The sequence below is a fragment of the Crinia signifera genome, chromosome 1 (assembly GCF_055691185.1).
Source record: "Crinia signifera chromosome 1, ASM5569118v1, whole genome shotgun sequence".
Lineage (NCBI taxonomy): Eukaryota > Metazoa > Chordata > Amphibia > Anura > Myobatrachidae > Crinia > Crinia signifera.
In genome coordinates, this window is record NC_139217.1 from 144,430,852 (window position 1) to 144,456,096 (window position 25,245).

A 25,245-nucleotide genomic window follows, 5' to 3' on the forward strand; every position below is an offset into this window, starting at 1 on the left:
AGAAAAGATAGATAGGTCAAGAAAGACATTTTTCAGATCTGAGTCTTCATGCCAGGGTATTTGATTTCCAGTCACTTGAAAGTCATCCTTTACATATGCAACTGAAAAACATACTAGCACTCATACCTTTGTTAATTAGTATGCAATGACACATGATCTGTTTCTCACTGTCCAACTGGCTTGCTAATTCAGGATATGCTCAATTGCTGGCGCTACTGGATTTGTGCTGAGGACAGATATTTCAACTGATCTGCCATCTTCAAACACAGAAGGTTTACATGCTATGGCTGAAGTGCCAAAGGCAATGATCGCCTGTATTGCTGATTACTTCACTTCTTTTTCAAGTGGCTGAAAAGTATCCTTACTACTTACAAGAAGCAACTGTAAAAATCATTATGTATCACTAGGGGGCATTGTCTGCATACTTATATTCAGGACTGGGAACCATTTACATCACTGTGGCTCTGCCTGGCTACTATTCATGAGGCACTGCTTCCAAGTCATATGATAAGATACATTTTGAATGCATTTAACATTGGGCAAAATCATTGGACAAAATGGCTGCTTCCTCCTGTGAAGAACCCACAGCGATGGTGACTGTATGTCTGCAAACTAGTAGTGCCTATTGTAGAAGTTTTGAACCACCCCTTTTCATTGCTTTCTCCTGAAATACCGCTATTTTAGGTCTCCATTATGTCTTGAATCAAACTTGAGAGTATTTATATTTCACTATTGTGTTTTTGAAATGTTTTTCTGTATTGCTTTTCTGCTATGTCTAATTAATGCTACTGAATGCTACTAAACCAGATCTCTACCATAATCTACCTGAGGCAAAATGAAATATTTTTAAGGAGTGATAACTGCTTTGTGTCTGGTAATTGGACAGCTCTCATACGGCCATATGTAATAGCTTTAAAAGTGATCAAATTGACAGTGCTAAACCACCAGGCAATCAGCTCCTAACTGCCACATCACAGGCTATGTTTGAAAAATGACAGGTAGGAGCTGATTGGTTGTTGGTTTATCGCTCCCCAAGGCTTAGTACATATCGCCCATAGAAGCTTGCCCTTTTTGCTCCTTTATTTCATTTAAGTGATCTCACTTTGCATGATAACATCTAAGCTTGGCACTGCCCTGTAAGACGTGATGCAGACACTGTCATCTAGGGGCATCAAGGTAAGCCGCAGCGCATGACCACAGCAAACACAATGTTGTGCTGTACCTCGGCTGTTTAACCCATCATATATGATGCCCAATTCATGTAGGTGACAGTTCCACCTATAATTACAGTATACTGTAGCAGGGGAGTTTAAATAAGGAGACCATTAAACAACCTGAACAAGCCTGAGAATCATTGACCTAGAAAATGCTAAAGAATGACAATGGATATGTCTTTCTGGAGTTCTTTCTGGAGTCATTAACTGTAACAGAAATGAAGGCAGCTTAATATTAAAAGAGCTGATAGCCTGGAGTACATGGAGCTGCAACCTACAGGAACTAAACTTCTGCTTTCGTGCTGTGATTTCTATTACAGCACATTTGTGCACACTTCACCATGTTATGAAATGACCCCTTTGAGTTGCCCCTTAGTTGATGCAACATTTTTATAGGTACAATTCTATAAATAGAATATAAATATAACTCTAATGTTGTGGAAGTCTAAAACCTGGAATCCCATAAAGATACTTGGTTTTCTTTCGGGGGCGGGCAGCTAACATCAGCGGATGTCAGCTGCCCGCTCACTTCCTGCACAGGGCGCCCGCAGTCCTAAGGTACCATAGAGGTGTCTACTGTCTGCAAGCACTGTAGAAATCATTTGATGGTCGGCGACCATCAAATGATTTTCTCCCTGCACACAAGATGCAAATCGATGTTTATGCTAAACATTCATTAGCATGCATGCAGGGGAATCTGCCAGGCGAGGGGGGGTTGGGAGCCGTGGGTGTGGCATTTGGTGGACTTGCAAGGCTGGGAAATTCGCAGCCTTGCGTGTCAACCATAATAAGGTCCTAAGTGACTCTGAAGCTAGTTACACACTACCACAATTATCGGGGCAGCTACTCAATATTGGCTGATCATCCACAAAATATTGGAGGTGTATGTGCAGAAGTGTTATGGGGCCTACACACAGGGAGATGTGTGCTGAGAGATCTGAGCAATGATTGATAGCTCAGATCGCTTAGCAAGATCAATTGCACAAAGCGCTGCACAGCGATGTGTGCTGAGCAAACTGCCAGTGCCAATGTTCTCCGCTGACAGAACACAATTAAAAACGAACACGCTGGTTCTTAATCGCCCCTGGCGATATCGACATATGCAGGGGGGCGGGGACCCACTCATTATATATTCACTGCATGGAGCGGGTCCCACTCATTCCATTTGCAGGGGGCAGGAACCCGCTCATTGAATATTTACTGTGCTGGGTCCCGCTCATTAGATATGCACAGAGCAGGACCAGCTTGTGCTCACTGCTGGCTGGGTCCTAAATACCGTTGCAGACCGTTCGGACTGCAAAAAATGAGGGATTGCAGCTGTATACTACTAGTTAGTAATTACTGTAAATCCTCACCTGTGAGTGTGCTTTGTCCCTCACCTTCTATGTAAAGGCACAGAAAATAAAATATAGTGCTGCACATCCTGTACTATTAACAGTAACGTGTTTTTTTAATTTTTTTAGAAAAATATTTTTATTTAAAAATATCTTTATATCTAATCATATCATACTGTCTGGTTTTCTAACAACTTAGGCTAGAACTTTCTATAGGGCAATGACTGATTTACTAGTAAAATATAATGCTTAACTAGAAAATGAACCAACAATTAAACAAAAAAAAGCTTTACATAAGCAGCAGAGGCCCTGAAACCATCAACCATACACTATAGAACAGGCCTTGACAACCTGTGTCTTTTAAACTGTTGTAAAACTACACATCCCAGCATGCCCTGCCATATTATTCCCATTTCTGAATAAAACTGTGGCAGGGTATGCCGGGACTTCACAACAGCTGAAGATTCACGGATTGGCCAGGCCTGCTATAAAGGTTACAAATATTCAAAAGTGTCTAAACAGCTTAGGTTGTGGTTGAGTTTCATTTTAAAGTGTATAACATTTTTTTAATTTATAGGCTCCATTAAAAAAAAAATACAGTATATGAATAAGTGGTTGCATGTGAGAATGATGACAATATAAATATAGGGGAAAAAAATCTAATTTCCATGGGGTGCAGCTAAGGCATTTATCTTGTGTGTCACATTTGTGGATATTAAGTACAAAAATATTGTAATAAATCATCATTTAATTGTTACAAAGAATAACTATACAACCTATCAATATGCTGATTATGGTGGAGGTGGTACTCTACCCACTTTGTAGAAGTGTAGAAGAATTTTATAGATTAATAATTATTTACCTATTATAAACATTTTACCATTAGTTCAATGAAAGCTAAATCAAGGGTGACCAAACAGGTCCTTAGGATCTAGCATAAGATTGTTTTCCAGGCCATCTGTGGATCTATAGAATGTGTCAGTAAGGAATGAATGCAGCACATGTTTGAAAATGTGACAGTTTGTAATGACTGCACCTGTGCACCAGCTAGGTGGTGTGGAAAACATGAACTGTTGGTAGATCTCTTGGGCTGGTTTGGCTAGCCCTACATAATTGATTCTTTTTTCCTATGTACAGATGGACTATTGGAGTGGACGCAACAAATGTTAAGGGGTTATAAGACGGCACAAAATAGCCTCTGAGTGGGACACAAAATGTGAATCAAGACATGTTGCATTTTTTCGGAACGGTTATAATTTTGGTTCTAGAACAGTAGTGAGCAAAGAGCTTCCTGAACATGTGAAGCCATGAACAATGTTTAGCGGGAATCTGAGCTGAATAAAAATGGTATTTTCCTAGATATATTTAGTCTATTATATCAGGCATGTCCAAAATATGGTCCTCCAGCTGTTGTGAAACTACTAGCCCCATCATGCCTTGCCACAGTTTTGCTATTAGGGAATGCTACAACTATGGCAAGGCATGCTGGGATGTGTAGTTTCCCAACAGCTGGAGGGCCACAGTTTGGACATGCCTGGTCTACACAATGGTTCTTTTACAACTAAATAGCTCACCACAAATGTAACCTGTTGGTCTGTAATTAGAAGGAACCATATCACGTTTTTTTTTACCACTAGTATAAGTAATATAAAAATGAAACAATTGTTTCAATGCACATATACAGTAAATGGGTAACTACAAAACTGTTTTATGCTAGAAAAAGTTATTTCCAGCAGGTTATATATTCTAGCTATAAAATAAGTCAATAAATCTCTTGAAAGTCTTATAACATATGGGTCTTGTCCATCCCATTCAATACCATTGTTGCTTTTGGTACTCTTTACCTAGAAGGGCGCCAACGATCAAAATCGTGGTCATCGCGGGTAAAAATCGCGGTGATCGCGGTCATCGCGGGCATCGCGGGTAAAATTGGATGGTCGCGATGCCCGCGATGACCGCGATCACCGCGATTTTCCCATAGGGAACAATGTTAAAAAAGCTGATTGACCGCGATTTCACTGTTAAATGGCTCAATTGACCCGATTTGGCCATATTAACCCTGAATTAGGCCCAATTAACCCTTAAATGTCCCCCCCAATTTTTGACGCCACACCACGATCCACGCCAACCCGAAGCGTGGCGAGCGCAGCGAGCCCGCGAGGGGCGGCGGTACGCGTCCTCCGACCTTTTCATGCCCTACTATCCACGTCGGCGTGGTGTGAGAATAGAATAGTGTGGCGAGCGCAGCGAGCCACCGAGCCCGAAGCGTGGCGAGCGCAGCGAGCCCCGCGAGGGGACGCGGATACCTTCACAGGTAGACGCGTCCCCTCGCGGGCTTCACAGGTGTCCGGGTCGCCACGGACACCTGTGAAGCCCGCGAGGGGACGCGTATAACTGTGAAGGTATCCGCGTCCCCTCGCGGGGCTCGCTGCGCTCGCCACGCTTCGGGCTCGGTGGCTCGCTGCGCTCGCCACACTATTCTATTCTCACACCACGCCGACGTGGATAGTAGGGCATGAAAAGGTCGGAGGATGCGTACCGCCGCCCCTCGCGGGCTCGCTGCGCTCGCCACGCTTCGGGTTGGCGTGGATCGTGGGGTGGCGTTAAAAATTTGGGGGGACATTTAAGGGTTAATGGGCTCTGTGGCCCATTTAACATTGATTCCTATGGCCAAATCGGGTGGATTGAGGCATTTAACACTAAAATCGGGTCCATCGCGGCTTTTAACATTGCTTCCTATGGGAAATCGGGAGCATCGCGTCGCGGGCATCGCGGGTACGTTTATGGCCGGCTGCGGCGCGACCGACACGATTTTCATGTTTTACATTGATTTCAATGGGAAATCGCGGGCATCGCGTCGGTCGCGTCGCGGCCATACATAAATGTACCCGCGATGCCCGCGACGGGCGCCGTACTAAGTAAAGAGTACCTTGCTTTTTATACCAGAATAATAATATAAAAGAAAACTTACTTTGCTGTCCACTAGCTTATGTAAAACATACAAGGAACAGACATGACTTGGGTTGGCCTCTGCTTTACAACTGTGATCTCATTGACAACACTTGTTATTTCTCCTTAACTAAAACTGTAGAAAGACTTTATAAAATTCAGTTTATGTTAAAATGCCTAAATGTGGACAGTGTGTAAATGTAGACAAACAAACAAACAAACAAACAAAAAGCTAACTCCATGGCTGTGCTAGGCGACATTACATCAAGGACAAGATTAGGTTTGCCTACATGTCCGTGAACAGTATTCGCTATGAAATATTGTCCATTTAAGGTCTTGTATATTTAATTAAAATATTTGAGTTGAAAAATCAATAAATAAATAAAAGATAACAAACTCTCTCAACAGCCAAAATGAAATACCTAAACGGAACACTTTGTGTATAAGCTTATCACGTTCTAGATTTCTCTCCATTCCATGGGCTCTGAGAGCTGTACATAAACTAAAATATTGGGGATCTAGACAGACAAACTTAAGTGTTATTGCATAAAAGTATATATATATATATATATATATATATAGTGTGACCGATGGGCTTCATTTAGACCTGATGGCAGGGTGATTATCGGTAGACTGCACATGCGTACAGCCCATAGTGCGATAGATTCCTGCTACTTCTTTTTATCACTGGCCGTTTGCAAAGTGATTGACAGCAAGCCGGCATTTGTGGGTGGTATCCGCCCATTTTCTGGGAGAGTCTGGGAAAATGCAGGTGTGCCCATGCATTAAAGGGGAAGTCATTGGGCATCAGCTCTGGCCTCGAACAGCCTGTTACTATCGCAGCCACCGAGTAAGTGCTGCGCTATGTGCAGATTGAACACACTGGAGACATCACTCAATGGATTTGCAGCTATTCGCAGGTCTGTTAAGCAATTTGCAGGCTTGCACAGGGTGGGGTTGCACTTTGGCAGGGTGACATATACCTGATCGCTGGGCTCCAACAATTAGAAGCCGTGCCATCAGATCTGAATCAGGCCCAATTTTCACTAGTCCTGAATAATTGTAAAGCAAAAACCCAACAGTCCTGATTACTTAATAGTATACAACTGTATGCATCCAATTGGGACATTGATTACTGTCATGTACTGCAATGAAAAGCTTATGTTTAATTTATTTTCAGAAGTACTGTAATAAAGCATTTGGACCCAGTATAAAGGATGATACAATGTTATGGTATTAAGTATACCCAGGACAAGAGTATGTCAGGTCACCACTGCAAACTATGTATTCCTTTACAAGTGGAAACATATTCCCAAATTGAATACTATTCTTCACCAACTTCTGGTTTCCACACCTGGGTTGCACCAGCTTTCTTTGCAGAAAATTTCGGCCTCGGAGGAGCAATCAACGTTGCAATTGGTGATTCTTGTCTAGGCTGCATGGGGTATCCCAGAGGAGAGTAAGACTCACTGCCGGGAGTGAAGACACTTGACTGGAAAGAAGGTTGTGTGTTGTAGATTGGCTGAGGTGTTGGCTGGGAGTTAGTATTAGAATGGATGTTGGCTTGCTTTGTGAATTGAGCCTGCTTTTGAGGAGGAAGAAAGTTTGACTTAGTGCTTTTGTTGGCTTCTCCGGTAGCAGGTGCAGTATCAGATGGGGCTTGAAAAGTGAATAAAGAAGCATTAAGCTGATACGGTTGGTGTTGCATGACTTGAAGTGCACTGAGTGCTTTAACGGGCTTTTTCTTGGCATTTGAAGATCCAATCTTGGTGCCAGGTTTGTTTGCTGCTGGTGGGTAAAGTGGTGACTGGATTGGATTATATGCTAGAGGAGGCGGGGCTCTGACATTGGATGAATATTTCCAGGATGTTGGTAAGGATGGAGTTGGAGACATTGAGCGAGCTGCTTTCTCTTCTTTCTCTTGTACAGTGGCTGAATCTACCACAAACTTTTCCATCCTAGACTGCCTCCTGGCAAATAATTCTGCTCCTTTTCCTCTCAGAGCTGGCATCTCATAAGCAGTTCCAGCAACAGCAGAACTGCCTGATGGAGTGATAGGAGGTGTTTTTTGTATAGGCATTTGATTTTGTATAGGCATTTGATTTTGTATAAGCATTTGGTTTTGCATATGCATTTGATTGTGTATAGGCATTTGATTTTGTATAGGCATTTGATTGTGTATAGGCATTTGATTTTGTATAGGCATTTGATTGTGTATAGGCATTTGATTTTGTATAGGCATTTGATTTACTCCTGTAGCTGGCATGGTTGGAGCTCTCAAGGGACCAGATAAATTAAGAGTGCTTGGAGGGGTGTAAGAATGGAAATTTGGTTGTGCAACAGGTGCTTCTGCATAGGCTGTACTCTGAAAAGAGTTTTGGTTTGGAAACACCTGTTGTTGTGATGATGGAGCAGCAGTTGGAGGTGCCCATACTGGTGAAGTTGGCATTACTGTGGTTGGGGATTTGACAGAAGGTTTGGGGGCCACAGGTGGAGGTGTTTTTTGCTTGCCAGTATTAACTTGCATGAAATTACATGCTTCTGCTCCAAGACTGAGATAGTCTTCTTCTGGTCCAGACTCATTGCCAGTACCCCGTTTACCTTCTCTGTTCTGGACAAGAGTCAGAAGCTCAGGATTCGGGCTTACTTTAGGCTGTTCCTTAAATGTGAACATGGGTTTTGTGCTCCTTCGTTTGGCCTCCTGTAATATCCCTGTCTTGCTTGCTGGAACAGCAATCCTCTCGTCTCTAGAAGCTAGTTGTTCTATTGGATAGGACGGAGCCCACACAGCTGTTTGGGCTTTGCCAGGCACTGGTGACGATACTTGGTACCTTGTGTCAGGAGGTGGTGTAACAGAAGAATAAGGAGGTGGTGCTGGCGCATCTGAAAGAGGGCTTGCCATGTTTCTGCCAGATGAAAATGGCAGAGCTGCTCGATTTTGTGCTCCACTAAAGGGCTTTGCTGTTCTGTTTACAGGCTGCTGAAATGAGTTTGATTCATATCCTCCAACTACACCATTCTGCACTCGGGTGTTGCTGACTTCTATGTAACTTTTACTCACACAGCTCTGGGTTTTAATGGTTTGATGTTGCTGGGTCTGGTATGACTCTGTGCTATTTACATTATCTGTGATAGACACCTTCTCTTCAATACTATGTTTTCTGATTTCTTCTTGCTCTGCTGATATTTCATCCATCCTTTGCTTCCTCCTTGCAAACATGAGGACCCCTTTTCCTTTGGTCTCTGGAAGCTCCTCCATTGTTTCACCACTATTAAGTTTTTTTTCAACTTCTACAAGTCCAGTATCCCAATCAAAGGTTACAATTTGGGTGTCGTTTTCAGGTTCTGATGAGAAATCTTCATCTACGTCTGATTCAGTTGTGCCGTACCAAGTGACTTTGAATGTATTTTCTTTATTCTCGTCGTCGTCTTCGTCCTCGTACTCCTGTTGTTCAAGTTCTCCAGTTCCGTAACTTGTCAAGGTAAATTTCCTGGACCTTTGGCGACGCTTCTTAAACATCAACACCCCCTTGGATTTGGGGTTTGGAGCAGCTGTCAGCAGCAGGGCAATACTCTTACATTTAGACTTGGCTTCTTTGACTTGCTTTTCTGAGAGGCTCTCACTGCGCCTAAGCCCTGAATAAAGAATAAAACAGAATAAATCAATTAAACCATCTCATTTGTATACAACTTTACAAAAAACTTGCAAGAAGTTGGATAATTAATAGGGGATCGGGCTGTGGTCTCATATTTCCAGACAACTTACAAAATAATATAATATCAACTTATGTTGGAAAGACATTGGGGACATTTATAACATATTTATTCAGGCTAGACGAGAGATAAAGTACCAAATAATCAGCTCCTGTTATTTTTCAAACACTGTTTATAAAATTATAGTTAAAATCTGATTGGTTGGTACTTTAACTCTATCCACTTTATCTCTCCATGCTTTGATCAATGGTATTGGATGATAGACCGACAATGTATGGGTGGACAGTCATTAGGTCGATGCCATATGTTCAACATGCATTAGGTCAACAGGTACAAAAGATCAACATGACAATGGTTGACATGTTTTCAATGGTTGTTTTTTCAACGTCTGCTTTATTTACTATTGATGTGAACAACTATTGGGAATATTAACCTGTTGTGAGCAAAGCGAGCCACCAAGCCTGAAGCATGGTGAGCGAAGCAAGCCAACAAGGGTAGAAGTGTCTACTGATAGTGGTATGGTTTAGAAAATATTAATTATTCTATTTGTCAACATATTTTATGAATGGCAGCCACCAGCACTGGGTTTTCCTATTAAGTTGGCCATGAATAATTTAAAATAGTCCTCCTGGGCCACCAACCCAGGGCACCCCTGCCAGTGTCCTGAGGCACTACAAGGTGCCATGATACACAGTTTTAGAACCACCTTCTTGACAAATACAGATTTCTCTTGGAAACATACTGAGATAACTAACTACTTTTATAGGCATTATATAGGGATAAAACATGCAACATTAGGAAACAAAATTAAATAATGTAGTTTTACCAACTATATCAATACCAAATATATGCACCTAATACAAAATCTGACAATCTGCTTGCTCAGGTCTGAATTGGATGGTGGGGGACTGCTTATGCACATATGCACTAACGTACACGTGCAGTCCCTCAAAGTGAGCGCCATTGTTGAAATTTTCATTAGCCGGGACACTCTCTGCCTGACTGACAGGGGGCGTTCTGGGGTGGACCACCGGCGTTTTACCTAATACAAAATCTGACATTGAGCCCGATTCAGACCTGCTTGCTCAGGTCTGAATTGGACGGTGGGGGACTGCTTATGCACATATGCACTAACGCACACGTGCAGTCCCTCAAAGTGAGCGCCATTGTTGAAATTTTCATTAGCCGGGACACTCTCTGCCTGACTGACAGGGGGCGTTCTGGGGTGGACCACCGGCGTTTTATGGTTGTGCCCACAAAAACAGTGAGCACGCCCATAGAAACGCTGGGCAGGCCCCAGGAAACACCAAATATACGCCGCCTGGAGAGCAGGTCTGAATCAGGCCCATTGCCACAGGGTCTAGGAACAAATGTGCAAAACCTAGTTTTAAGATAATGCTGTACTTTATGTTGGAAGAATGGAGTGACTAGTTTGGGTGTGGGAGGAACAGAGGATTATTTTTGTATTTATTTTTATACATTGGTGATAAACCCTTGTGGCTGGAGAGGAAAGCTAGACAATTATCCCTTCTAGTGTGGCATTGATCTAAAGCCAGCTACAGACTAAGGGCCTTATTCTGCTTCACCCCTTCTGGCAAATTCCTTCTTAGATGGACAAAACCATGTGCACTGCAGGTGGAGTAGATGTTACTTTTGCAGAGAGAGTTAGATTTGGGTGGGGTTTTACTTCAAAGTGAGATCTATATTGAAAAATAAAGCAGTCAGTAGTTTCCCTGCACAGAAACAAAATAACTCACCCAAATCTAATTCTCTCTGCAGAAGTTACATCTGCCCCTCCTGCAGTTCACATGGTTTTGCCCATCTAAGAAGGAATTTGCCAGAAGGAGTGAACCAGAATAAGGCCCTAAAGCCCCATACACATGATGACATATTGGCTAATGGCCAATTTGACTAAGCAATTTTGACTAGATGCACAAGAGATTTTGGGGATTTTCAATCCCGGGTCACGACTGTCAGGACGTCACGACTGTCGGGACGTCCTGACAGCCGTGACCCTGTCCCGTTCTCGGCCTGCTCGACAGTTAATAGGCAGGCAGGATTAAATGTCCCGCCTGCCAAGCACCATAAAGGGGGCATGGCCGCAAGAAACGTCCATGGATCGTCGAGATCCCGCCGTGATCTCGACAATCCACGGCCGTTCTCGGTAAAACGAGACTGGCTGCTTTTTAAGTCGGGCTCGTTTTGCATATTCAATGCTGTTGGGATAGACAGCATTGAATAGCCATCCGCCACTATTTCCCCTGTCGGAAATAGTGGCGGGGGATCGAATACCCCCTTTGTCTAAGGGATTTTGTCTTAGTAATGATAGTCTATGATCTAGTCAAAATTGTCTTGCCTGCACAGTCAATCTACAGTATGTTAAGCAATCTATGCTAGACAATGTTGACTAAGCAGGAGAAAAACTGGGAGAATTTAGGTAACCTTCTAGGAGATTTTGACTATCTAGTCAAAATTTCCTGCCAAAATCTGTCAGTGTGTACACCCCTTAATTAGGTTATTTAGACCTGATTGGTTCTCTGATAATTTCCAGAGAACTGTGATCAGATAGTCGCCTCCCTGCCAGAGTGAAATCTTGCTCAGGCTATGAATGGCAAATATTGCATGTCACCAATTAGATGCAATTCCATTCGCAACTCAATCATAAAAAACTGATTTTACCACTTGTTCAGAACCTAGGAAAAAAGGAGATATAGGGCCAGATTCTCTAAGCTTCAAAAGTGATAAAATGGAGAGTGATAAACAGCCAGCCAATCAGCTCCTACCTGCCATGTCACAGACTGTGTTTGAAAAATGTCAGGCAGGAGCTGATTGGCTGGATGTTTATCACTCTCTGTTTTATCACTTTTGACGCTTAAGGTGCATACACACTGTACAATTTTTTTGACCAATTTTGTTGAAAGACATTTCCATTGAACCCAGTGTCCTGGACGAAAGATGTTGACGAAAGCTATTGACGACAGACGAACGACAAATGATGATGCGCATACCCGCCAGTCCTTCATCAAAATTGTTCGTCAACTGTGCATGCAGCTCAATTTGGATATCTTTCAAAAAGAGCCTATAAACTGTAGCTAGATCTTTCGTCAATCGTCAATATCGTATGTCAACATCTTTCGTCCAGGACACTGGGTTCAATGGAAATGTCTTTAAAAAAAAATTGTACAGTGTGTATGCACCTTTAGAGAATCTGGCCCATAATGACTTCCCCGGGATTACTTACTTGTACTGAAGACCCAATTCATAGGTTTATGTAAATTAAATATTTATGTAAATCTCTGATGTTTTCTGTACTGCTCATGTGCAGAACTGTTTCTGCAATAACAGCCACAGAGCCCCAAAATCCACAGCATGTTTGAGATACTGCTGCAGTTTGGTGGTGTAGGCTGGGAGCATTCCAGAAAACGGGGCATGTCATTTCCATTTTCTAGTGCGTACCAAAGCCATTGATTCTGTCTTTGGACACAGATTGAATGGACCTGGCAGCATCATTTTGCCAGATATCTTTAGTAAAATGAGGGTTACCCAGGTGTGCGATGTTCACACAGTTGATGCAATGCTGTGTCTTCAGTCACCACAGAGCATCTCAGATGACCTTTCAGTCTGAGTATTTTTACTTAAGATAAATCCTGCAGCTTTTACATAATTTGACACAGCCGCTGTGTACAAAGACGCTGTGTTTGTTATTATACCCACCTCTTAATCGCCCCCCCCGAATGCAGTTCCTAAGCACTCTACTGTATATCCTCCAAAGCACTCTATATTTTCCAAAACTGACCCGCTATCTAAGAAGTGTCACTTAACTGCCTGGCGGAGATATCATTGATAAAGCCGTAGCTGTTATTTTGGGGTTAATGGGGTCACCTTACAGTCAGGCTGAGTTGCAGTTGGAGTTGCAAAGAGCCAATCAGGCACGGAGCTCCCCCGGAGCCCACTTCTGATTGGCTGAGGGAGGAGTCGGTGACTGACATTATTAGTGGATTCCCTTAACAGACCTGCAGCTCCTCAGTCCGGCTGGATACGGGGAATTCTGTTTTTGTTTTTTTACCCACAAGTGAATGCCTATATGGAACGAAGAGGACACAATCTACTGTATTATGGAGGGGATGGTGAGTATAATTTCTTTGCATAGGTACCCTTTGGATAATCTACTGGAGAAGAGGACAGGCCTATGGGGAAGCCTATAGATGTATGTGTCTGTAGTATGTATTAAACTTATACTTTAATACAGTGTGTGTGTGTTTTATTTAGGTATTTGTTCTGTTGAGGAACTACAAGAACCAGCAGACTCCTTAATTCCCTGCATGCTGGGACTTGTGGTTCTCCAAGTCCATGCATGCGGGGGGATGTTTGCTGGGACTTGTAGTTCTAACACAGACCACACAACTTATTCTTATTTTTACCCTTTTTATTGACATCAGCCGCCACCTGTAGCCCAGGGATGGCGGGGACAGTCCTGGGCTTCAGCCCGGCCAGGGTTCTCCTGGAGGGAGGACACCCCTTTATTTGGGAGTACCAAATCCCCCTAGGACCCGGCCCAGGCTGACTGGCCGGGGAACCTTATGTTAAAAGTGTCCCTGGCTGTGGCATGACACCGCTGGCTGTTTGAACCCAGTGCTGGTTTATAAAATACTTGGGGGACTTCTACTCCTTTTGTCCCCTTTATTTTGGTAACCAAGACCCGGCTAGGAGCCTGATGCTGGATATAGAAACCCAGGGGGACTCCAGCTTTTTTCCCCGCTGTATTTCTGCAACAAAGACTGGATCAATGAGCTCATGGCTGGTTATAGCCGGAAGGGGGAACACACACCAAAATGTATTTTAATTATTTATTTTTCCTAATTTAACACAGAGAAGCATCTCACAGATCTGACTGATCCGTGCAGGCTTCAGCATGGAAAATGAGGTTTACAAAAGATAGTAAATTAGCCAATCAGCTAGAACTCTATGGCCATAAATGGCTGAGATATATCAATGGTGTAATCATTCATAAAGCCGAATTTGGCAATTAGCCGAATTTGGGTCATTGTAAATTTTCTGGGCACCGTGTCTCAGCCGTATATCACATCGAATGGGTTCGAATGGGTGCATTCGTACCCATTTGATCTTAGTAAATTTCCCTTAATCATTCAGTATCATTTAAATAAACATGATACACTGGGGCATATGTATTAAGCCTTAACAAGAGATAAATGCAGGTGTGATAAGGAGAGATAAACATCCAGCCAATCACCTGTTACAGGCTGTGATTGAAAAAAGTCAGTAAGGAGCTGATTGGTTGGACGTTTATCTCTCCTTATCACACTTGCATTTATCTCTTGTTAAGGCTTAATACATCTGCCCCATTGATTGTTATTTACATTTTTCTCATTGGTCACTGTAAGCTGTAAAGTGAATGATTGTGTTTCCCAGAAGTGAAATTCCACATTTATTACACTTTAATTAGTCATAGTGATATTTTTAATATGTGATCTTATATTTCTACAATGAATATTGCTTTCACAGTCAGTGCTGCCATACCTTTTTCCATCTCTCCACCCCCTTCCCCCATATACAGTACCCCCCCCCCCCTCCTTTCTCTATTATTGGAGGGGTCCTGAAGCACAACACATGAGGCAAAGAGATTAATCTAAACAATGACATATCATGTAGCTGTGGTGCTTGTGCAGGGCAGCCATCAGGGGGGACTCTAGTCCCGGACGTAGGGCCAGATTCTGTAAGCTTCAAAAGTGATAAATTGGAGAGTGATAAACAGCCAGCCAATCAGCTCCTGTCTGACATTTTTCAAACACAGTCTGTGACATGGCAGGTAGGAGCTGATTGACTGGCTGTTTATCACTCTCCATTTTATCACTTTTGAAGCTTAGAGAATCTGGCCCCCAGAGAGAAGGGCCCAGGACTTGAGTCTATAAAGTATAATTTGTCATAAACCAAGTTCGAATTTCCCATGAAGCAATGTAGAGATTGAATAGTTCGGCCAGTGCTGCGGACACCGGAGGTCTCACCAGGCAAGCCATGGGTTTGAGAAGGGGAAAGGGGTCTCTGCCAATTTAATTAGTCCTGGGTCCCACAGTTTCTGATGGCAGGCCTGTGCTTGTGGGACAGTAATGTAATGTCATAGGCCCTAATTGAATGTATTATTATAATGTTAAATTATGGGGCTATTATGGATTCCCCTATCCTGCTTCCTTCTATTTTCACATATAATATGTCACAATGGGAGCCTAGTTGGTGGACATATTGCAAAAGAGGACGGAGAGTTGATGGCAGAAAGTATGACAAAGACAGTTGGACTGGATAAAGGGACCAAGGAGGACATATTGCAATGACTTGGAATGGTTTATTTATAGTGGGGCTCACACCACAGCACAGACACATGCCTGCGAAGGAGAAGGGAGAAGGGATTCTTTCAATCCTTCCCTGAAAAAAGTCCCTGTAAATAAATAGGTTAAAAAGGCTTGCGCCATCAAAATATTGCGTTAATGGAGCCAAACTCTGAAAAGCTGCGCTTTCTGGCGCTGGGTGAATGGGGCTTGTTCACATTGCTGTCATTATTCAAGAGAGGACTCACAGCACATATCTCCAACACCTGCTGCATTACAGCACATTTATGAATAAGTGCAATACTGGTAAATGCATAGTTACTCCTGGTGAGAATTTATTTGGTTACACTAAGATTTTCGTGAGGTAAATCTACAGTAGATTCAACTCAGATATTTATATACAGATGTCTGTTTTACCACCAGGGCAATCAGTTGGCTAGGTTGATGATAATTAATCTACATAAACACAGCCATGTCCCACTACAGTTTTGCAACATTTATTTTCTTTATAGGTAGCAGAAGATATTCTAAGTGCATGTACTAACGCCTGTCCTTGGTATGGAGTTTATGTGACAGCTTCCAACAGCTGATTAGATAAACAGACAGACACACTCATGGTACTTGTAGTGAGTGCGAATGCTGCCTCTTCCTAAGTAATTCACTTGCTGACAATGCACAGCGACTGCAAACACCAACTTCTAATAATAACTCTTTAGTGGACATTATTCCCTCCTTCCACAGTAAGTAAGAAGAGACTGTCACTATTCCAGCTCCGGTCCTGCAAGATAGGGGAATGGTTATGTGGTCATTAGGTCGACAGTGAAAACGTTGACCACTATTGGTCGACAGTCAAAAGGTCAACACATGCATTAGATCGACATGAGGTTTTTTTTTTTTTTTTTTAAACCAACCTGTTCATAGTTTACCATCCCAGATGGCATAGAGGGAGAATATAATAATGTGCTGTACAATTTTATGGTGTCCATGTCGACCTATGTCGACATAGACACAAAAATGTGAAAAACTTTTACTTGTGTCGACCCTTTAACCATGTCAACCTAATGCATGTTGACCTTTTCCATGTGTTGACTTTTTGACTGTCGACCAATAGTGGTCAACCTTTTGACTGTCGACCTAGACTCTGTCGACCTAAGAATCCATGGGGCTGACATGCATGCTCTGTTTATAACAGTGTGGAAAAGGCATAGCACAAATATCAGCCCTGTACATACAGATACCTGTAAAGGCAGAAACTAAAGAGGACAAGAACAATAAATAAAAAAAGGAATCATTTAGAATGCATTTCTGATTGATAGATAGATAGATAGATAGATAGATAGATAGATAGATAGATAGATAGATAGATAGATAGGACAGTGTCCACTTTAAGTCGATTTTGATTGATTTAAAATCGCTCTTAATCGATGATGGGCTTCCAGGGCTAAAAACACACATTTACTGACAGATGGCTTTTTGTATTCATTTTTCAAAGTTAGTAAATGTGTGTTCTACCTCTAGAAGCCTGTCATCGGTTAAGATCATTTTTAAATTGATCAACATCAACCAAAAATTGACCAAAATCAACCAAACCTTCAGCAAAATGTACCCCAACGTGTTTTATTCTCCTGTTGTTGCCCATTTTTTTCCTAAAATCCAAATACATATACTAGATCATCCTAAGCAGATCTTGCCACAATGTCATTATCAAACACAAGTACTGTAGTAATATCCTCTCATGTAGTGTTTTTTTTATATTTGCTTTGCCTTCTATATATATATATTGTTAAATCCAAAACATATGTTTTTTTCCCTAAACCATAATTGCAGTAAAAGTAATGACTGCACAAACCACAGACATAGCCGGTGCCTGTCACACAGTTATTCTGGAGCTCCCTGTCAGACATATAACATGCTGACTCCTCCTTACTCCCAGCTTTTTATTAATAACTGGTCCTTCTGCTTGTGGCTATGTATGACTGCTGATGGTGATGCAATTTCGCACCCCCTTGGGACATAAACCAAAACACTTGTGGAGTGGACAGAAGCTGAACACAGCCGGGTTCTATACACAAAGGATGATCTTCCACAAATTGTTCTATATTATGTGATCTTCCCTATTATTACTTATGTATTTATGAGGTCCCGCTACCACTACACACCATAGTAATGTTATCCCGGAAAGCGAAGAATTTTGTGCAGTCAGCATTGAGTTTAGGACTACGTCAAGCTATTTCTCAGAATAGATTCTGTGTCTGACCTCTAAAGGGAGTAAGGCAGAAGAAATAGTAAGTTCACTTCACAGTCTAGCAGACTCACAAAATGAAAAGGATCATGTAACTCCCCAGTGCTCCACATGTTAGTGTCTGTCAAACTGTCTTCTGCAAGGATCACCATGCTCTCCAACCAGTCTGCCTCTCCTATAAGTCCATCTCAGCAGGTCTTATTTCTCTGTACAATGAATTATCAGTCAACCTGCTTTGCATTTCAGATCCTTTTCACACTGCCAACTTCTTAATGATATGTCATTTATACCTTATTCCTAATACTTTGAAATGAATGTCATCATAACACACATTAATAATAATAATAGAAGTGGATAGAGAATATTGATTGATATGAAACAGCAGAAGGTATGCTGTGTGAGTATACTTACTGGCGTGCCTTGCCCGGTGTTTGTGGGGTCTTGTGTGATCACGTTCTGCCTGCTGATCCTCCTCTCCTTGCTCTGAGTCTTCTGCTGTGATTCCAAAAGAGACAGCAGGAGGTGGTGCCTCAGACTGCCCTCCTTCCTCTGCTGAGCTAACACACCCCCAATCTGGCAGAGACCTGGACTCCTTCTCTCTACCATAACAGTCTAAGATCAGTTCAACCCTGGGAAAAGATGTTTCCTCTGCCTCTCCTCCTGGGATAATATGTGCCTGCTGTTTGCCTGTTATCTGGAATGTGGTAGATGCCTGCTGCATAGGTGTGTCTCTTTGACTGAGGCATGCTGAGGTCTCAGAGTCAGGTTCACTGCGCTGTACATTGTGTTCTGTCACTGTAGTTGTCCCTTTGTCAGCACCCCTAAGAGTAATGATAGGAGCACCTCCAGTACCCAAATGCATGTCCTGTGAGAGGGTCAGCTGAAGTTCCACTATAGAACCTTGTGTTGCTTCTTCGCTTCTTATCAAAGAGATGTCGCACTTTACGTCATCCTTTGGCTTTTCACCCTCCGTAGGGGTAATGTTCTGACACAGCAATATCTCCTTGTCTTTCTCTGCTCCTATCAAATCCATATCACACTCTGTCCTTGAATAAAATGATTGACAATTTGTTGCAGAGATTTCATGCTCTTTGGGTAAAGATTTTAGGCCCGGACGGATTTCTAATGTGGTACTTTCCGTGTACTCCGCCTTGTTTATATTTTCATCTTTCCCGTTTTTATTTTCTGATGCCATTGTCTTGTTTGCTGTCCTATAACAGAAGTGAAAAATAAACCATTAATCCTTAAGAGACCAAACATGGTTACATTCTCTTATAGAACTTAAGGCCCATACACACTAGAAGATTATCTTTCCAATCTGGCTGGTTGGAATGAAAATTCGGAAATTTTTGGGAACAAATATCAATCAACCTTTTGCTCCCAAAAGTTGGAAAATGGACAAAGGCAGTCATCTGCATAAATAAATTTAACCAATTTGTCTGAATGACCATTTTCGTCTATTTTCCATGTTTAGGAGCCAATGGTCAATTGTCATTTGTTCCCAAAAATTCCAGATTTTCATTCCAACTGGCCAGATTGGAAAGATAATCTTCCAGTGTGTATGGGCCTTGAGAACTATGCAGCAAGACAAATTCCCATTCAAATTATGCAGAAACTGGTGTTTTATTATTATTGTTTTTATATATGGCGTCATAAGGGTTCTGCAGCGCCAAACAATACATAAATGAGCAAAAAACAAGAAAATAATAAATTATAGTACAAGACAATTTAGGACAAGTACATGGTAAATAAAGACAGTTGCATCAGGGGACAGGACACTGAAGCAATTATAAGAGATATATATGACAGAGATATATATATTCTAAGAAATAGACATGAGGAGAAGGGGCCCTGCTCGTGAGAGCTTACATTGTAAAGGTTTCCGCATAGTAAGGATCCCCACTGTTCTGAGTAAACTAAGTTTTCCCGCTGTTCCGCATGAGCTAAGATTCCCCGCTGTTTGATTAAATGATTTTCTCTGTTAATACATCCCTCTTACAATATCGCACTACATAGACCAGGCCATTGCTTTCGACAGCACTTTATAATTATAATCTGCTATTCAGGTAGTAGGAAAATATAAGGTCTTTCCATTCCACCATGATTTAATCGGGTTCGAATCGCACAGCAAGCAAAACACATTAGATTTTGACTATATAGTACAGATTTGTGCTATATAGTTTTGCCTGCACACTCTGTTTGCCCATTCAATTGCATCAGGATCGAGTCTGCATCGCATGCGGCTGTACAAGTGCGATTCAGACTGATTCAGACTATTCTGGTTGATTCGCTCGGATGTGAGTTTGCATCCTTGCCAATCATCCAAACCCTGCCTTGCGAATGGATGGCTGCCGCCACCCATTCGCAAGCCAGGTGGGGAATGCCGACCATCCAGAGATGTGGAAGATGCTCTGAGCAACCTTACATACTGTATGTGTGCACACTGTCGAGGAAATGGGCATGCAGCTGACATCCGGTGATGTCAGCTGCCTACCCCCCGCCTGTCCATCATGCCCGCATTAGCATGCCAGCGTTCTCATGACAACGCATGAGATGCTGGCCGTTCTTATATGCTAATGGGACTGTGTGGCACCACACGCCCCTCTCTGCCCCCCGCCTGCTGTCCTGAGTGCAAGCACCCAGCAAACAGTATGATCACCATGGGTGCACGTACCCTGCGTATGCACATGCGCAGAGCGCCTCCATCAGTCCCTGTGCGTACACAGGGTGGTTGAGAAGCGACCAGAATAAGGCCCTAAGTTTTTATTTGAAAATGACCCTGAATCGCACCTAGGCCCTTATTCTGGTTCACTCGCAAATGCAAATTCCTTCTCAAATGGACAAAATCATGTGCAGGTGGGGCAGATGTAACTTGTGCAGAGAGAATTCGATTTTGGGTGAGTAATTTTGTTTCTGTGCAGGGAAAATACTGACTGCTTTATTCTTACACTGCAATATAGATCTCACTTTGAAGTAAAACCCCACCCAAATCTAATTTTCTCTGCGCATGTTACATCTGCCCCACCTGCAGTGCATATGGTTTTGTCCATTTGAGAAGGAATTTGCCTTTGCAAGAGAACCAGAATAACCTCCCATGTGTACACAGCATTAGTCGCATTGCATATGCAGCAAAAAGCCGCTCACAGTGTTTTAGATGCTCTGCTACCTTACATTCACGTGGATGAAGTATGACGTTTTCAGTGTTATTTATACAAACAAAATGCTAATTTTGAGAGCAAAAGAAACTCGATGTAGCCATGTTGTACTGTAACTGGCATATCAAGATGGGCTTTTTGGTGCAAATTGAGCCATGATAGTATACAACAATTTTTTTTTATGCTTTATATCCATTTTAAAATATGAACTTTCAAGAAATCATACTGTATATTAAAAGATATAATTGTATCAATTACACACTGAACACGAGAAATAATACTGGGCAGGTATTTAGTTTGTAAACAAAATATCTGTTCCCAGGACAAATAATTGGCACCTGTGTGTTCCAGAAAATAAAACATATTGACAAGGTGTTGAACATACTACATACCTCCCAACTGCTCCCTGGAGCATCCTGCAGGGGGTCGGCAGTGTCCCACAGTGTGGGAGGGGGGGGGGGCAGTTGGGAGTCCAGCTCTGCCACACGCAGAGCAGCAGTGAATAGACGCTGTGCATATGCGAACAAGGTCTATTCAGAGACAGAGGGGCTGGGGGTACGACCAACAGCTCACACAGCACTGGCCATACCGCCATAGTGGTAAAAACAGGGGCGTGGCTTGCAAACGCAGCATCCACGCAAGGCCTCACCCCATTGGCTGATGCCACACACCATTGACTGAGGCCACACCCCTATGTTGGGCACATGCGTGGCTCCACTGTGCAAGTGTCACGGTTTCCGCCATTAGAATGTTGGGAGGTATGGACTACATACTACTTGGACAGTGATAAAGTGGAGAGAGATAGACGACAGTATCAGCCAATCAACTCCTTACTGGCATTTTTTCAAACAAAGCCTGTAGCATTACAGTTAGGAGCTGATTGGATGGTACCTTATTTCTCTACACTTTATCTCTCTCCGAGGCTTAGTGCATCTCAGACGTGTCATTGGGTGTGGTGACACCTAGTGTGCACTCTGCATGAACACGCCCACTGAGTTGAAGGTGCGGCCACCGAAAGGGGATGTGAATGAAAAGGGTGTGGCCTCGTTGGGGACCCTGTTTTTGTCATTCTGGGGGTGTATCTAGCATCCGTGGAGCTGCTGACTACCCTTGGGGATGGAGTTGTCTGCATTGCCGGTTCTTTATCTGTGACAGGATGGAAGTGCTGCAAGAGAGAATTACACTGCAGCACCACTGCAAAAAAGGTCTTGAAAAAGTCACATTTCAGGTCCTGCCTCAGAGATGTATGTACACCCGATGTTTTGTTTACAGGAGTGATGTTTGTGGAACTGCACATGCGCAGGACCCATACAGCCCATGTACAGAATGAGTCTGGCTAGATTGCAGGCAGTGCCCCAAAGCTGCAGCATAATACTGTGGCCGTTTTAAAGGGTGGCACTGTCTGCGTTTCCAGTAAACAGCCCCACAAGTGGGCAGGACATGGCTTACTCAGATGGCAGACGGTCGCGTTACACTGCCACAAAGAGTTCAAGCTTCTGAATTCAATTATATATACAGTATATCTTGTTGTACAGTATCCGGATGCCTGACAGACAATGTGTAAGTCGATATTCAATAGGTGGACACATGCAAAGGGTCGCCATGGAAAAGGTCGACACGTGAAAGGTAGACAATGATTTTTTGTGGATATTTTAAAATGTTTCTCTTTTTCATACTTTACTATCCATGTGGACTCCGATTGGGATGGTAACGGTGTACCGAGCGCTGTGGTAGCAGAGGGAGTCACCTGTCCCAAATCATGGTGAGCCAAGTGAGCCATGCCAGAGTACGCGTAACACTATTTGGGGGTCCACGTATTTAGGTGTCGTCAATGGCACCAAAAAATTTGCAAAACTTATAATGACAATTTTCATGTCAAAATTTTGCATATGTGACCTTTTCTCAATGACGACCTTGGGCATGTCCATCTTTTGCTGTCACCCTAGACAATCTCTGTGAGCTATACCATACCCTTGTTGTACATTACCCGCTATAAACATGATATACTATACAACCTGATGATGTTGTTATTAGACATTTTACAACTCATCATCCTACCATCAAGGAGGATTATATTGCAATTTTTTGCTAAAAGCTTTAATTTTTCTTATATCAACAATATATAGTATTCTCCATACTGCTTAGCCAAACAATACATAATGGACCTAGTTCTGGTTCACCTGCAAAAGCAAATTCTCTCTCTAATGGACAAAACCATGCTGCACTGCAGGTGGGGCAGATGTAACATGTGCAGGGAGAGTTCGATTTGGGTGGGGTTTGTACTTCAAACTGATATCTATATTGCAGTGTAAAAATAAAGCAGAGCAGCCAGTATTTATTCTGCACAGAAACAAAATAACACCCAAATCTAACTCTCTCTGCACGTTACATATGCCCCAGCTGCAGTGCACATGGTTTTATCGTTTAGAGAGATAATTTGCTTTTGCAAGTGAACCAGAATCAGGCCCAATGTGCACAGTATTTGTATACAGGTTGAGTATCCCTTATCCAAATGTCCATTATCCAAAAACCTACTGGGGACATCTGTAACTGGCACTACTGGGACATCTGTAACTGGCACTACTGGGGACATCTGTAACTGGCACTACTGGGACATCTGTAACTGGCACTACTGGGACATCTGTAACTGGCACTACTGGGGACATCTGTAACTGGCACTACTGGGTACATCTGTAACTGGCACTACTGGGGACATCTATAACTACCACTACTGGGGACATCTGTAACTGGCACTACTGGGGACATCTGTAACTGGCACTACTGGGGACATCTGTAACTGGCACTACTGGGGACATCTGTAACTGGCACTACTGGGACATCTGTAACTGGCACTACTGGGGACATCTGTAACTGGCACTACTGGGACATCTGTAACTGGCACTACTGGGACATCTGTAACTGGCACTACTGGGGACATCTGTAACTGGCACTACTGGGACATCTGTAACTGGCACTACTGGGACATCTGTAACTGGCACTACTGGGGACATCTGTAACTGGCACTACTGGGGACATCTGTAACTGGCACTACTGGGGACATCTGTAACTGGCACTACTGGGGACATCTGTAACTGGCACTACTGGGACATCTGTAACTGGCACTACTGGGGACATCTGTAACTGGCACTACTGGGACATCTGTAACTGGCACTACTGGGACATCTGTAACTGGCACTACTGGGGACATCTGTAACTGGCACTACTGGGACATCTGTAATTGGCACTACTGGGACATCTGTAACTGGCACTACTGGGGACATCTGTAACTGGCACTACTGGGGACATCTGTAACTGGCACTACTGGGGACATCTGTAACTGGCACTACTGGGGACATCTGTAACTGGCACTACTGGGGACATCTGTAACTGGCACTACTGGGGACATGATATGTAACTGGCACTAAATATGTGCAAGAAAATGATTGCTTAGCATTCACATTCAGTGTCTGAGATTGTACACAAACTTTGTTTCATGTTTTAAAACCTTAAACCTGTTTTATGCACAAATAAAATCTATGTGTGTTTATTTCATGTGTTGGATGTGATTATACAGCATAAACGCAAGATACCTTAAGATACATCATTGAAATATAAAAATATTCTGAAATACGGAATAATCCCTTATCCAAAATTCTCCTGGTCCCGAGCATTTTGGATAAGGGATACTCAACCTGTACTGTTACAGTTTATTTTGAAGGCTGAATATGGCCAGGTCTGGCAATAAAAAAGATCAAGGCAGCGGCCTGTCTGTACCGCACGCTTAAAAGAATTACCAGTTGTCCCGAACACAGAGAACATGACCTGCAGGCAAGCAGTGTATGCGCTGTTCTCATCCAAGGGCTTCAGGGATTTTCCTGTAAGAGGTCTATTTATCATTAGGTGGAACCGAGGTCCTGGAAAGTATCATTCCTAATTGCAACAGTTGCAGCAATAAGAAAAAATGTTTGCACTAATATTTCAAACTCCTTTGTTGCGGCTCTGATACAGTGCGGAGGAAAGTGATTGCTTTTGGTATAACTGTATTTCCAGAGTCTGATACTGCCCAGAAACATTATGCAATAGAAGGAACAGAAGGAGCATGTAGCCTGCAGGGAAGGGATTGGAAGATCCTTCTCTGCCGATACTATCCCAGACCCCATAGACACATTATGGCTGCTGTCAGCATCAGATAATAAATCTTTGCATATGTGTGAAACTGTTTACACACAGGGCCTTTTGGCTAAGCAAATTTGAGTCGATCATCAATATCAAATAGGTTCGCGGGCGATAGAGAGG

The 25,245-nt window shown here is 42.8% G+C and overlaps 1 protein-coding gene across 2 annotated transcripts in view; it reads right to left on the minus strand.

Moving 5' to 3' along the window:
• The window catches only part of SYNPO2 (synaptopodin 2), a 215,174-nt gene that overhangs the window by 25,901 nt on the left and 164,028 nt on the right, over positions 1–25,245 (minus strand). For both annotated transcript variants that reach the window (XR_014470875.1, XM_083174460.1), the window contains exons 3-4: positions 18,206–19,005; positions 6,852–9,133 (exon numbers count right to left, since the gene is read on the minus strand). Coding sequence is in view for 1 of the 2 variants with exons in the window: in XM_083174460.1 (XP_083030586.1) it covers positions 6,852–9,133; positions 18,206–19,005 (3,082 nt within the window). In the remaining variant the exon portion in view is untranslated. The remainder of the gene's footprint in view (positions 1–6,851; positions 9,134–18,205; positions 19,006–25,245) is intronic.